The 15148-nt window shown below is 39.5% G+C and overlaps 1 protein-coding gene across 1 annotated transcript in view; it reads left to right on the top strand.

Annotated features, from left to right (window-relative positions):
* Window positions 1-1625: 1625 nt before the first annotated feature.
* The window catches only part of CYYR1 (cysteine and tyrosine rich 1), a 112643-nt gene continuing 99120 nt past the window's right edge, over window positions 1626-15148 (top strand). The window contains exon 1 of the mRNA XM_073584518.1: window positions 1626-1883. Within this exon, the coding sequence (XP_073440619.1) occupies window positions 1814-1883 (70 nt within the window). The 5' untranslated portion in view covers window positions 1626-1813. The remainder of the gene's footprint in view (window positions 1884-15148) is intronic.

Below are 15148 nucleotides of genomic sequence, written 5' to 3'. Positions count from 1 at the left end.
AGATTCTCAGCCAGAAAAGTTGAAGAGTATCAGACGATTTTTTTTTCGGGTCCATTGACTTGTATTGGCGATTCTCGCCCGTTTTACGTGACTATATGCAGCATGCTGTGATTTTTTTTTCCTCATCCCAAGTCCAGGTGAAGAAAAACTCGCAGATAAGTATAGCCTGATTGAACAACATTGTTGCGAGTGCAATGAGATTTTTTCTCACATTGCACTTTCCGATTTTATGCGCAGATGTGAGTGAAGTCTAATTGATGTGGTCAAAGCAAGCGCTGATCGCTGCAGTTTACCCTATCAGCGATTTACAATACACAGCAATGTCACAGTAATGAAGTGTTTTGTACAAGTGATTACAGGCTCAAGTCCCTTAGGGGGACTAATAAAAAATGTAAAAAAAAATGATTTCACATAAAAATAAAATCTAAAAACAAAACATGTTTGGTATCTCTGCGTGTCTAACTGTCCAAATAAAATAAAACATCATGACAATTATCCCATACGGTGAAAAGTGAAGCGAAAAAAAAAATTGAAGTAAGAGAATTGTTGCTTTTCAGACAATTCGCTTTCCAAAAAAAGGAATAAAAAGAGAACAAAAAGGCATAATAGAACCCAAAATGGTAACAACGAAAACTACAGCTCGCACCACAAAAGAAAACCTAATATAATAATATTGAGGGAAAAATAAAAAAACGTGTAGCGAGGAGGAAAAATCGAATGTGAAGGGATCACCCAATCATCCACATGAACTTGGCGAAGCTGGTCAAGTCTACTACATGTTTGCTACAATTTTATGATATTTATTTAGGCCTCGCTCAGATGTCCGATGTTCTCGTATGCCTATTTTTCACGGATAGCACTCGCACCTGTGATAGTCTATGGGACCCTGATTTTTCGTGGTGGTCTGTGGAAGATTGCGAAGACATGTCTTATCTAAGATCCGGGGGCCATATTAAAATCAGCAATGCAGGTCAATGGGTCCGTGAAAAATAGATCGAACTCGGATTATATAGACTGTCAGAAAGAAGAAAGTAGGGAAACTTTTTTTCTCTGTGCGCGAGAAAAATGAATGACACTCCTACCAACCTCTGATCAAAATAACCGGTCCTTTTTTCTCGTATGTGAGAAAAACGGGCGTATGAATGGGGCCTTAGAAGGAAGAAAATCTGGACGGCTGCAAACAGTTTATCAAAGGATGAATTCGAAAATATACTGTGTATATGTATATATATGGTCATAACTTCAGTACCTATTCCCACATACGGACATTGCTAAGACATTTAAAACTTTTTTTCCAAGAATTAAAAATGCAAATATTTCAACAACAACTTTTGTTACCAATTTGAAAAACTTCATAAATTAGAAAAATATTAATTAAAAAAAGTCTCGATCAATTGATTACAGAAGGTGAAAATTGACATCTATTTCATTGAACGTACCAGATAAGGAAATGTTAACTTTTTACAAAGAGAGATGGGAGACGCCTGGAGGATATCACTCACAGGGCTGTATCTTTAAAGGGGAAAAAAAAAAAACACTTGCCACCCACCAAGCAGAAATGTGAAATCTGAGAATGGAGGCACCAGGAAAAGCTATTGGAATACAAGAGGAAGGAGCAGGGAATTCTCACACACACAAAGAACATCTGTGGGGGGGACACAACGGCTTCACAGCTCTGTATGAGGAGGCTGCTGGTGACAAGGACACATTCACATCCAGATACCGATAGAGCTTATTGTGCATTATATGACGTTGACTCCAGCCGGTAGATTCGCGCTCATCCTCGCAAAAACTCGCTGCCTCCAAAGTTTGGATGGACATAACTAAGGCATCCGGCCACACGAGTGTGCGGACAGCGCTGCTGCTCTCAGCCATCGGCACAGGTAAGTCCTCCGCACTCTTCCTTCCTTTGTTACTTCGCTAATTAACTTTCTTGGTGTTAATACACATGTAGCAGAGATAAATTTGACATCGAACACCGCTTCGTAATAAATGAGGTCGCGACTACGTACAATGTAGTATATCTTTTATTTATTTTTTTGTTCGTCGTGATTTTTTAGGCAAATTAAAAAAAAAGTAGCTCTTTGACCGCCAACTCGGCTCTACTATATCTTTGCAATTTCGCAATACATTTTGATAATTTTTGACTAAACATCTGCTGACAATATGAAAAGTCTGGTCATAAGGCACCGCAGTCTGAAGCGGATGAGGGCAGAGATGCGATACACATGGAGATAGGATGAGTTGGTCGTTTGGCACAACTTTGTGAGATTTTAGATAGCGCTGAAATTAAACCAGGTTTGTAGGAACAATGGCGCTAAATGACGTATTCAGCTCTGATACATCTGTAGGTGCAGACAGTAGTAAGACGCATTCAATCCTGGGTAATGTAGGGTTAAAGGATGGAAGAGTGTGAATACTTTTCCAAAGGATGGATTAAAAAAAAAATTATCAACGTCACTTCAGTACGGATTTCCATGTGCGGTGATGGCTAAAAAATTCAAAAGCATTTTCCGAAAGTTAAAAATGCAAATTCTAAACTTTTTTTGTCAATCATTTCAATATCTTCATATAAAAAATAGATTAGATTAAAAATAATAAAAAAAAGTTAAAAAAATATTTTGACTTCTATTTAATTGTCTGTAACAGATGAGTTGAAAAAAAAATCCAAAAACTTTTTGTAAAATCGTTAGAAAAACTTAAAGAGTTTGTGAGGTTTATGTTAAAAGTATTAATGATGCAGGATTTGCATAAGTTTGGATGCTACGGGGTTAGGCTAGAGGATGGGTGATAAATGTATGATCGGTGGTGGTCAAACAGCTAAGACCCCCCCACAGAGAAAAGGGGTCCTAAAGTCTGTAGGAAAGTAGTGGTATTGCACATGTGTGACCACTGCTCTTACAGACTGTGAATAAAGCAGTGGTCACGCATGCGCACTACCACTTCATTCACACAAGACCCCAATTGTTGGAATCATTGAGGGTCCCAGCAGCTAGCATGCTTTTTTCAATGCTTTTTGCAGGATAATCCCTTTAAGAAAATAAGGTCAAAATAAAATATTTGTACAAAAATCTATTATAACTTTTTTTTTGTTTGAGAACATTCTGACCTGTTTTTCTTTTCTCAGTTTCTGTTTCTGTATTGTCAGATTTTTTTGGATTATTGGATGTCAGTTTGATCAATCCTTCTAAGCCATCTAAATGGGCATGCGGTTCATTGGAAGTTGAATTAAATAATACCTTGATATCTGTGATCTGATGTCTTATTACAGAGAAATCCATGATTTTCTTAATATGTAAATTATATGTTGAGAATAGATCTATGGGTCGGACATAGGCTGGTTTCACATTTGCGGATGGAAGAGCTGCGGAGGGATGCGGACTTCCTCGGTGAAGCTCCGCCCACTGCCACACCTCCTCCGGTCAGCTCCGCCTATGTTCGCATGCGGCCTGCGTACCCTATCTTTAGCAATGGGTACACAGGCTGTCCTGATGTATGTGGATGCCTCCGCATGCGTCGTTGTGATGGTGCCACGACCAGCATCGAAGGCAACAAGTTGGAATAGTGATGCGGTTGCCGCATCGTCAAAACGACGCATGCAGAGGCATCCGCATACATCAGCATGGCCTGCGTACCCAATGCTAAAGATAGGGTACGCAGGCCGCATGCGGATGTAGGCGGAGCTGACCGGAGCAGGTGCGGCAGTGGGCGGAGCTTCACGGAGGAAGTCCGCATCCCTCCACAGCTCCTCCATCCGCAAATGTGAAACTAGCCATAGATATCCCTGAGAATCTGTCTCCAGAGCTTATTTTAACTGAAAGGTGCAATTACCAGTGTGATACATGTAATAACTGACAGTCTGCTCTCCTAATTTCCATGTCTCACACCGGTAATGCCCCCTTTAATTTTAAACACGCTCTGGAGGCAGATTCTGAGGGAGATCTACGTCCGGCCCATAGATCTTAGCAGCTCATTTACATATTAAGAAAAACGTGGATTTCCTTGGAATAATACATCGGATCCAAGATATCAAGGTGTCATTTTATTCAGTTTCCTATGACCTACATGCCCATTTAAACAGCTTAGGTAGGTTGGTCCTACTGAAAGATTCCCTTTAAGAATGTTGTTGTGATTACAAAAGGTAAGACATTCAAAGGTTCATACACAGACGGAACACATGGGCAGACAGAAACAGCAAGCTGGTAAACTCTCCAGCAGACTAATGGCAGTACCAGCTGCTGGACAGCTGGATACACAGTTGGGGTATGTGCACTTGGCTGTTAACAGTACTACTAGTAAGTAATAAAAAATGGCCAATGCACACACACTTATTTGCACATATTTGGGCCTAAAAATCATTTTGGTAATTTGATTTTGTTAAAAATTTTGCGTTGTTAGGGCTTCACATCCTCTTTCTATCCTGGCACATTCAACCTTGACATGGTCTTTGGTCATAAATCAGATGAGAGAAGCTCAGAAAAAAAGACAAATAAGAGTTGCAAATTCTCCCATCAGGCTGTCAGAAGGGTCTCACTGAGGGATTCTCAGACAACTCATTCTGCAGCCAGCAACAGACCACACAAAGGCCTCAAATTATCAAAGCTTTTACTCCAAAATTCTGGAATAAAAAGCATTGCAAAGTGGGAACAATTTTGAACAACGCAAGGCTGGGCAAACATTTGGTGACTTTTAGTGATTTTATGCCCTTTTTGCCCACCAAATTAGGTGGAACTGGAGCAGGACCCGATTGTAGCAGAAGTTAACATATTTAGTATCACCGTGACCATAAAAGTCAGGTCTATGACATAATAAAATGAATGAACTGGTATAGTACACTCTGTACCGAAGAAAAATCGAAACACCTAAAAAATGGAATAAAAACTAATCAAGATGATACCTACCAATACCAAAACAAATGTCAGGTCACCACACAAAATACAAGCCCCCACACAGCTCCACCATTGGAAAATGAAAAAAGCTATGTTCCTCAGAAAATGGCAACACAAACCATTGTTCTCTAGGTCTCTACATTTTTTAACCATTATGGCTATTTACAGATTCATAAATCATGAATTAAGTCTGAATTACACGAAGGTGCGTAAGGGCCTAGATCTAGAGGATCAGTACAAGTCAGTGGTTTTCAGAAGTCTTAGGCCCCTATTCATCAAGATTGGTGACTTTCTCTATTTCTCAATGAGGGGACATGGTGAAGTCAGATGCTCCTGATTCATGAAGTGGAAGGCTTTTCATGAATCAGGAGTGTCTGACGAGTGGAGTGCTCCAGAAATCTTACTTCAGTTGACGAATGGCTTAGGGACCACCGCAGCTCATCATGAATTAGACGATCTGTAGCTTCACGCCCCCGCCACACCCCAGCTCAGCCAGTTTTGGTGGAGCTTAGAGAAACTGGAATGAAAACACCAAAAGTTGCGAAATATTAGAGAAACTCTGAGTTGTGCCCAAATTTTGATATTTTTCAAAGCAATTTACTCCAGAATTCTGGCAAAATTGCTTAGCTCAATCGGAGCTTCAGTGTATGAGCATACTACGTCTCATAGACCCCGGCGTACCCGCATAGTTTTTTACTTGAATCATTTTCTTTGTCTTTTTTGCCATTCTTGCTACATCTTTCTTTAATTCTTTATATAAAATAGTTGCTGTTTCCAAGAAACCACCTGAATAGTGGGCCGGTCGTTTCTTTTGTTGCTTGATCCAGTTCCAAGAAGTTACAAAATACGGAAAATATACACCCAGCAAGTTGTTTGGAGACTTCTGTGAACATATTAATTATTTTTTTTACTTTTTTTCAGCGCTTTTTGAGGCAGCCTCTAGTACACCTGAAAAACGACAGATACCCTAAGAAAAGTCCAAATCCCTGAACAGACATGTAACGAGAAGTAGCGAGAAACTGGGAAAAAGTGAATTTAGCTAATTTTAGAACTGACATTTTATGATGAGCGTTCCTATTATTTCATGAGGTTGTCGGTTGTCAGGAAACGGGAGATGATGGACAGATATTTCCCACACTATGAAATTAATTTCCTTTCGAAAACCATTTATACTGTGGGAAGAAATAGGTGTTTTCATAAAATATTTGCATTTTTATAGGTTGAAAATCTTTCTCACGAAGGGTTCTATTATGCTTCTGCCTGTAATGCCCACCAGCAATCATGAATGTGCGAATGAGTTGGAGGTAAAAGTAATACTGAGATGATACCTGAAAACTTGTGTGCTTATTCGCTCTTGCCAGTGACAGCCACCATACCTGACTATGCCGTGAACATCAAAAGTACAAAAAGTCATCTTCACGTCAGTGATTAAAGGCCCCTTAACAAAGGCCGAATAGGTTTTTGAGAATGCCTATTCTCAATCATTAGCATGTTGGCCTGTTCGTTGGTTGATCGCAACGTTTAACCACCTAAAAGTATAATTACATCACATCTCCCCGTATAAACAAGCTGAGGGTAGGAGTTTCATAAAAGATCGTTAAATTCAACATATACTGCAAAAGATCGAAGTTTCAAGTCCCATGGGGGATGGCGAATGAAATACGTGAAATGTAAGAAAAATTGCAACACTCCCCTGTTCCCAACTCAAAAATAAAAAATTGAAAAATAAATAGAATATATGGTGTCACCACGTCCACAAAAGTCACAAAGAAAAAGAAATGAAAATGCCAGAATTGTGAATTGTATTTTGTCACCACACCTTCTCCATCAAAATGTTATCTATACCCCAATATAGTTTTTAAAAAATGACAGGAGAGAAAAGAAAAGCCCTCACGCACACGCAACTCTATCAATGACTCCATGAATGAAAAAAAATTTTTTAGTTTTAGAAAAAGTCAACATAAAAGTTTATTTTTTACAAAGTTATGAATTTTTTTATCACTAAAATATAAAGAAAACTGTACGAGTTAAGCATTACCTTAATTTTACTGACCTCTAGAATTATATCATCAGGTCATTTTTACCGTACAATGAATGCAGTAAAAACAGTAGCCAAATCTTTTGATGAGAAACCCCACTTGGAATTTCCAGTTTTATAGTACATATAATAAAGTGGATGGTGTTATTAAAAACTACAACTCATCCTTCAAGCAAAATAATGCCTTATACGGCTATTTCAATTGACAAAATAAAATTGTTAAGACTAGAAACAGTGGAATTTTTTGAAATTTGAATTTGTAAGGTTTAATTAATTTTCCCACAAATTTGGATTTGCATTGAAATAGATTTTTCACTAATCATAAATTTCCCAGAAAATAGGTACATAAGACTGTGAGATCTTGTTGGATTGTATCCAAACCATTTTAGGCTTAAAATTGTTCAAGAAAATAAAGTATCCCCCAGAAAATTAGTGATATTATACATGTTTTGTTATACACATGCTTATTTCCCTTGTGTGTATTGGTACAACACAAAAAAACAGGGGGAAAAAAGCAAATTGGACATAATTTCAAACAAAACCCCAGAAATGGGCCGGACAAAATTGTTGTCAACCCTCAACCCTGCTTGTTTGCACACTTTTTGGAATAAATAACTGCAAGCTGTCTTCCTATAACCATCAACAAGCTTCTTATACCTCTCAATGGGAATTTTGGACCACTCTTCTTTTGTAAACTGCTCCAGGTCTCTGAAACTGAAGGCGCCTTCTCCCAACAGCAATTTAAAGATCTTTCCACAGGTGTTCAATGAAATTTAGATCCAGACTCAAGACTGTCCACTTCAGAACTCTCCAGGGCTTTGTCAGAACTCTCCAGGGCTTTGTTTCTATCCATTTCTAGGTGCTACTTGAGTATGTTTGGGGCAATTGTCCTGCTGGAAGACCCATAATCTAGGACAGAAACACAGATTTCTGACATTGGGCATAACATTGAGACCCAAAATCCTTTGGGAATCTTCACATTTCATGATGCCTTGCATAGAGTCAAGGCACCCAATGCCAGAGGCAACAAAACAACCCTAAAACACTTTGAATCTCCACCATGTTTGACTGTGGGTGCTGTGTTCTTTTCTTTGTAGGCCTCATTCCATTTTCGGCAAACATTAGCAGGATGTGCTTTACCAAAAAGCTCTATCTTGGTCTCATCTGTCCACAAGACGCTTTCCCAGAAGGATTATAGCTTACTCACATACATTTTGGCAAACTGCCGTCTAGCTTTTTTATGTCTATGTATCAGCAGTGAGGTCCTCTTGGCTCTTCTGCCATAGTGTTTCATTTCATTCAATTTTCGATACATAGTTCACGCTGACACTGATGCACCTTGAGACTGCAAGACAGCTTCAATCTCTTTGGAACTTGATTAGGACTGCTTATCCACCATCTTGCATTGCAACCTTTCGTATATTTCTGTCTGCCGTCGACTTCCACGGAGATTAGCTACAGCGCCATGGGTTGTAAACTTCTTGATTATGTTGCCCACTAGGGACAAAGGAACATCAAGTTCTCTGGAGATGGACTTGTAACCTTGAGATTGTTGATATTTTTCAACAATTTTGGTTCTCAAGTCCTCAGACAGTTCTCTTCTTTTTCTGTTCTCCATGCTTAATGTGGCACATGCACAGACACACAATGCAAAGATTGAGTCAACTTCTCCGCTTGTAATATCTGGTTTCAGGTGTGATTGTCGTATTGCCCACATCTGTTAGGCTGGTGTCACACTGCGTTAAGGCAACTTGTTAGACGGACTGCATTACTTCGCAGCATAACACAGTGTAACGCAGTCCGTTAATGCTGCCATTAACCCCCATTATCGGGTGCATCGCCTACGCATGCCATAATCAGCATGCGCTAGCGATGTGCCGTCATTCAGTGACGGAGCCTCGGACACGGGCTGCAGCGTCTGAGGCTCCATCACCGCTAGCACAGATGCTTCATCTGCACTAGCGGTATAGCATAATGCAATCGCATTATGCTATAGCGTTAACACAGCCCGTCAACGCTATGTGTTGGACGGGCTGCTTTAACGCAGTATGAACCAGGCCTTAGTTGCCACATGTGAGCTTGAATGAGCATCACATACTTGAAACAAAATTGCTTACCCACAATTTGGAAAGGTATTTTGTCCGGTCCATTTTTGAGGTTTAGTATGAAATTATGTTCAATTTGCCTTTTTTTCTCTCTTTTTTTGTGTTGTACCAATACACACAAAAGAAACAAACATGTGTAGGTATACAAAGTAAGCGGTGATTCATCAGGCAACGCTGTTTCGCGTGAACACAAGCCTTTTCAGGGACTTGTCTATATAATCAGTGATAGTCAGGTACCCGACCTGCGGCTGCATGATTCTCTGCACAGAACAGGACAAAGCCCCTTAATTGCCCATGTAGAAACACACATGCACGGTCACTAATAGGTTAGCATAATTCTTATCCTTACCCTTTAATAAAAACTCCAACAGAAAGATTGCAAAAAATAAAATAAAAATACTACAGCTCTTCTTCCCACCACAGATGGGTACAGAGCCCCTATCCAGAATACTAAGCTGTCCCTGTAGTCTTAGATAGAGAATTTCTTACATCTGGTTACTTGAACTATTAAGGGATTACTGTCAGAACTCCTGCGCAGGAAATAACCCAGAAGGTCATTACTCACAGTCACGTCTATGCTATGGATCCTAAGGGCATGGGACATATCCTGTGAAATGTTAGTATCCGTTCCACATATTGATACACGTCTAAACTCCTATTTCCTCTTGTCCATCTCTTAAGTTCAGTTGTACAGTTTTTCAAAAAAGGGCAGTTGCCTAGGGGTCTCTCTCCCATACCTGGGGGCTTCCACCACATATAAGAGCGTTGGGTGATTGTGTTGACATCAGTGGGAATCTGTCAGCAATTATCTAATGAGTAAGCAAAGCCTTGCTACCGAGAAGAGGGAAACACATTGGAGGCGCTGCTGATGCTGTATGGGGACAGAACCATTGTTTTAGCACGTATTCTTTTACCTTCGGTATGAGTCACTCCATGTCAAATAGCCAGATAATGGTCTCCAAATGACTTGTATATTGCTGATTGGTGCTTGATAAAGGGAATCTGTAGCCAGATTTTTGCTACTCTGAGAAAAGCATATTGCAGGGGCAGAGACCCTGATTCCAGTGATGCAACACCTTTCTTTCCTGGGTTCTGCAGTTTTGATTAAAATCTATTTTATCTACTGCAGATTTAGCAGTTCTCTGAATGCTGATCCCTGCACAACGTCACCCACACCACTGATTTCTGTGTACACTGTGCATAGGCAGAATGCTGCCAATCAGTAGGGAATGGTGGGGTTGGACTACATGGCAGCAAACCAAGTAGTCCTTCTGTGATAATCTCCTACTGATAAACCTGTGATTTTATGTAAAAAAAAAAAAAACTACACATGGCAAGACCAATAAGAGATACATCGCTGGAATCAGGGTCTCTGCCCCTGTATCATGCTGCTTTCAGATTACATAGCAAAAAAACTTGGTAGCATATTATTTTTAATTGTCCAATATCAGCCTGTCTGAATGTACCTTACAGTAGGCAATCTTCTATGTCTCTGCTCACATCTACGTGAGAGGCTCCTTTACAGACAGCATCATTATTTCCACATTCTGCGCTACTTTCCTCCAGATATATGACAGACACTATGATGAAATCCCGACCCCATCATAATTAATGGTTCCCATTTATGCGCATCATGGGATGGAAAAAGACTTCAATAATAATTTTATTTATATGGCGCCAACATATTCCACAGCACTTTACAGAAGTTACATGAAAAACAATATGCGACATCACACATAATTCATTAATTCCTGCAAGAGGAGTGAGGGACATGCTCGCTAGAGCTTACAATCTATGAAGAAGTAGGGGAAAAGAGAAAGTAAAGAGGGCTAACATAAGGTCCAGCCAATAAATAATAATAATATAAATAATAATAATTAATAATAAAGAATGGCACCTATGTAAAACTGTATAAACATATAACCAGCCAGTATCTGTCTATGTTTCTGTCTCTATGCAGATGTTTTGTGCTATACCAAAGAAGCATTTAGGAAGGAAGTGAAATTAGTGAGGTGATGTGATATTACTGCCAAAAAAAGATATTATTATGGCATGCACTGGTGTGCACTGAGGTTTTCTTAAGAGTTTTGGAGCAGAAACTCTCGAAATTCACCTCAAAAATCTGTACAGTTTCCACATCAAAACCATGGCCAAAAGACTTAGTTTGTGATTAAACGCTAAGCATTGTATTGGATTTTCTGGGGTAGTGCATTCCAGAGCACTGATGCAGCACAAGAGAAGTATTGCAATTGTGATCTGAACTAAGCGTGCAAGGGAATAAATGTCAAAAATGGCAAATAATTAACTTTGAGCTAAATACAATAGCTGCACAAACCTCTGTTACACTGTAGCAGCCTGAATCCCTGGTAATTTGGGGCTTGGGTCCAAATTTCACGCCTGTGGACTGCAATTACCGGAGTGACCACAAGTTTCCTAACCCAAACTATTAGACTCATAGGCATATATGAAGCTGTTATTTCTGGTCTGGAGACCTCCGATCGGTCCACGCTTGGATGGATATATGACCTGTGAAACACAAACATCTGAACTCAGCCTAAGGCCCCATTTAGATGTTCAGTTTCCACTTCTTTGCTATATTTGTGTTGTTCTAGGATGCAACACTTACCCATTATAGCCTATGCGGACCACTAAGAAAACACCAAAAAAAAAAACAGAACCGTGTGTTTTTGTTCTTCAAATCAATGTAAAAAACATACAACAATCAGATCCCATCCATTTGTCATTTGACTGTTGTCAGGTTTTTTTTTTACTATTTAACACGCAAATGACATTTTTTAGTAATATCTTAAAAATAGTGAAGAATTATATAAACATATACAGTGGGTGTGGAAAGTATTCAGACCCCTTTAAGTTTTTCACTCTTTGTTTCATTGCAGCCATTTGGTAAATTCAAAAAAGTCCATTTTTTTCTCATTAATGTGCTCTCTGCTCCCCATCTTGACTGAACAAAAAAGGAAATGTAGAAATTTTTGCAAAATTTATTAAAAAAGAAAAGCTGAAATATCACATGGTCATAAGTATTCAGACCCTTTGCTCAGTATTAAGTAGAAGCACCTTTTGAGGTAGTACAGCCATGAGTCTTCTTTGGAATGATGCAACAAGTTTTTCACCCCTGAATTTGGGGATCCTCGGACATTCTTCCTTGCAGATCCTCTCCAGTTCCGTCAGGTTGGATGGTGAACGTTGGTGGACAGCCATTTTCAGGACTCTCCAGAGATGCTCAATTGGGTTTAGGTGAGGGGTCTGGCTGGGCCTGTCAAGAATGGTCACAGATGTGTTCTGAAGCCACTCCTTTGTTATTTTAGCTGTGTGTCATTGTCTTGTTGGAAGGTGAACCTCCGGCCAAGTCTGAGGTCCAGAGCACTCTGGAAGAGGTTTTCATCCAGGATATCTTTGTACTTGACTGCATTCATGTTTCCTTCAATGGCAACTAGTCGTCTTGTCCCTGCAGCTGAAACCCCCCCATAGCATGATGCTGCCACCACCATGTTTCATTGTTGGGATTGTATTGGGCAGGTGATGAGCAGTGCCTGATTTTCTCCACACACACCTCTTAAGATTATCACCAAAAAGTTCTATCTTCATCTCATCAGATCAGAGAATCTTCTTTCTCATAGTCTGGGAGTCCTTCATGTGTTTTTTAGCAAACTCTATACGGGCTTTCATATGTCTTGCACCAAGGATAGGCTTCCATTGAGCCACTGTGCCATAAATGCCTGACAGGTGGAGGGCTGCAGTGATAGTTGACTTTGTAGAACTTTCTCCCATCTCCCTACTGCATCTGTGGAGCTCAGCCACAGTGATCTTGGGGTTCTTCTTTACCTCTCTCACCAAGGCTCTTCTCCCACGATTAATCGGTTTGGCTGGATGGCCAGGTCTAGGAAGACTTCTGGTGGTCCTAAACTTCTTTCATTTAAGGATTATGGAGGCCACTGTGCTCTTAGGAATCTTGAGTACTGCAGAAATTCTTTTGTAACGTTGGCCAAATCTGTGCCTTGCCACAATTCTGTCTCTGAGCTCCTTGGCCAGTTCCTTTGACCTCATGATTCTCATTTGGTCTGACATGCACTGTGAGCTGTGAGGTCTTATACAGACAGATGTGCGCCTTTCCAAATCAAGTCCTATCAGTTTAATTAAACACAGCTGGACTCCAATGAAGGAGTAGAACCATCTCAAGGAGGATCACAAGGAAATGGACAGCATGTAACACAAATATGAGTGTCTGAGCAAAGGGGCTGAATACTTATGACCATGTGATATTTCAGTTTTTGTTTTTTAATATATTTGCAAAAATTTCTACATTTCTGTTTTTTTTCAGTCAAGATGGGGTGCAGAGTGTACATTAATGAGAAAAAAATGAACTTTTTTGAATTTACCAAATGACTGCAATGAAACAAAGAGTGAAAAATTTAAAGGGGTCTGAATACTTTCCGTTCCCACTGAATGTAGGAAAGTAAAAGAATATATCAAATAAAGAATATATTATAACGTTTTTAGAAAGTTGTAGAATATTTCCTTTGTATAGTTATTAAGTTTTAATTATTTAAAACCAAGAAAACCTCTTTAAAGGGGTTTTCCCACAAGCAAAGTTAATTTTAAAGTTGACTTTAATCAATACATCTTGGAATAATAATAATTTCCGCAATTGGAAGTGTTTAAAAAAAATGTTCCTGTGCTGAGATATTCTCATAAATATGCCCCTGCTGTATACTGTGTAATGGCCGTGTCTGACCGTACAGGAACATATTCTTAACACACCACATCTCCTGGGCAGGGGAGAAAGCAAAAGAGAATACACATATTACTGCAGGGGATTGTAGCTGATTTTTTTTGGAGGAGATAAAGCATTTCCATGCCTGTTTTAAAAAAATATTTAACCTCAAAGAAAGAATTATTTGTGATCCCGTTCTGTCCTGTCTGTATGCTCTCCTGTGCTTCCTCCCCTGCCTGTGTTCCTGTACGGTCAGACACGGCCATTACACAGTACACCGCCGGGGCACATTTATAAGATTATCTCAGCACAGGAACATTTTTTTTAAACACATCTAATTGTGGAAATTATTATTGTTCCAAGATCTATTGATTAAAATTAACTTTGTTAGTGGGAAAACCCCTTTAAATATGATCCATGTGTAAAATTCTCACTGTCTGAGTTACTCTGGTCTTACCATTTGAATTGTGAATAGGAGTGAAGTAGAGGGGTTTTGGGGCCTCATCAATGTGTTTGGTCTCCAGAACTTATGGTCCTCCACCGTTCTTGTACAAGTAATCGCATACGCTGCATCCTACAAGTGTTGCCAGGCTTTGTGGTCAGTGATTTGCACTTGACAGAACATTTTGTATCGCATTTAGCAAACTAATTGGCTCTCTTAATATGTAAATGTACGGAGAGTAATGAGAATGCAAATGGAGAGCTGCTTTGTAACTTTATAAATCAAGTGCAAATTAAGGTCAATTGGATGGAAGGGGGGAGCAGGACATCTCTGTTTCTCAGGCAATCTTTCATTAACTCCAACAGTGTGATATTTCCTTTCTGATTACGCAGGGCATGAGATATTTTCATTTTAAGTTTTGCTTTGTAAAACTGTTATGTTTTCCTTTTTCTTATGTCTTTTTTCTATTACAAAAAAAAAAATTGACTCCAATTTTGAATATTAGCAAATTTCTAACGAAAGCAGCATCTCAGAATCTAAAGGGAACTTAAAAGAAAATCGGGAGTATTTTTATATCTTTTTATTGATTTTACAGCCCCTTACAGACATAGCCTCACCATTCCCTTTGGGGTTCACAATCTGAATTCCCTATCAATATGTCTTTGCAGTATTCCACTGTAATTGGGGACTAGTCCTGTATGTGCCCCCCCCCCCCAGTTTTTCAGTTTTGGAGGTCAGGATGTGTTGCTTATGGTGGATCTGTGTGGGCAGGTTGACTTTTTACTTTGGTCAATGGGACAGAACAATCATTAAAACGGTCGGATAATTCCTGTACAGTTTGTGATAACATGGAGTTGTGCTGCCGACAGCAAGGATTTTAGGACCACCATGAAAAACTCGATCAGCTGATTGATGGCATGTTTACATGGGGCAATGATCGGG

The sequence above is a fragment of the Dendrobates tinctorius genome, unplaced genomic scaffold, assembly GCF_039654945.1.
Source record: "Dendrobates tinctorius isolate UK_male_01 unplaced genomic scaffold, ASM3965494v1 ptg000084l, whole genome shotgun sequence".
NCBI lineage: Eukaryota > Metazoa > Chordata > Amphibia > Anura > Dendrobatidae > Dendrobates > Dendrobates tinctorius.
The sequence above is the reverse complement of the archived record's forward strand: the minus strand, read 5'-3'. Positions and strand labels throughout refer to the sequence as shown.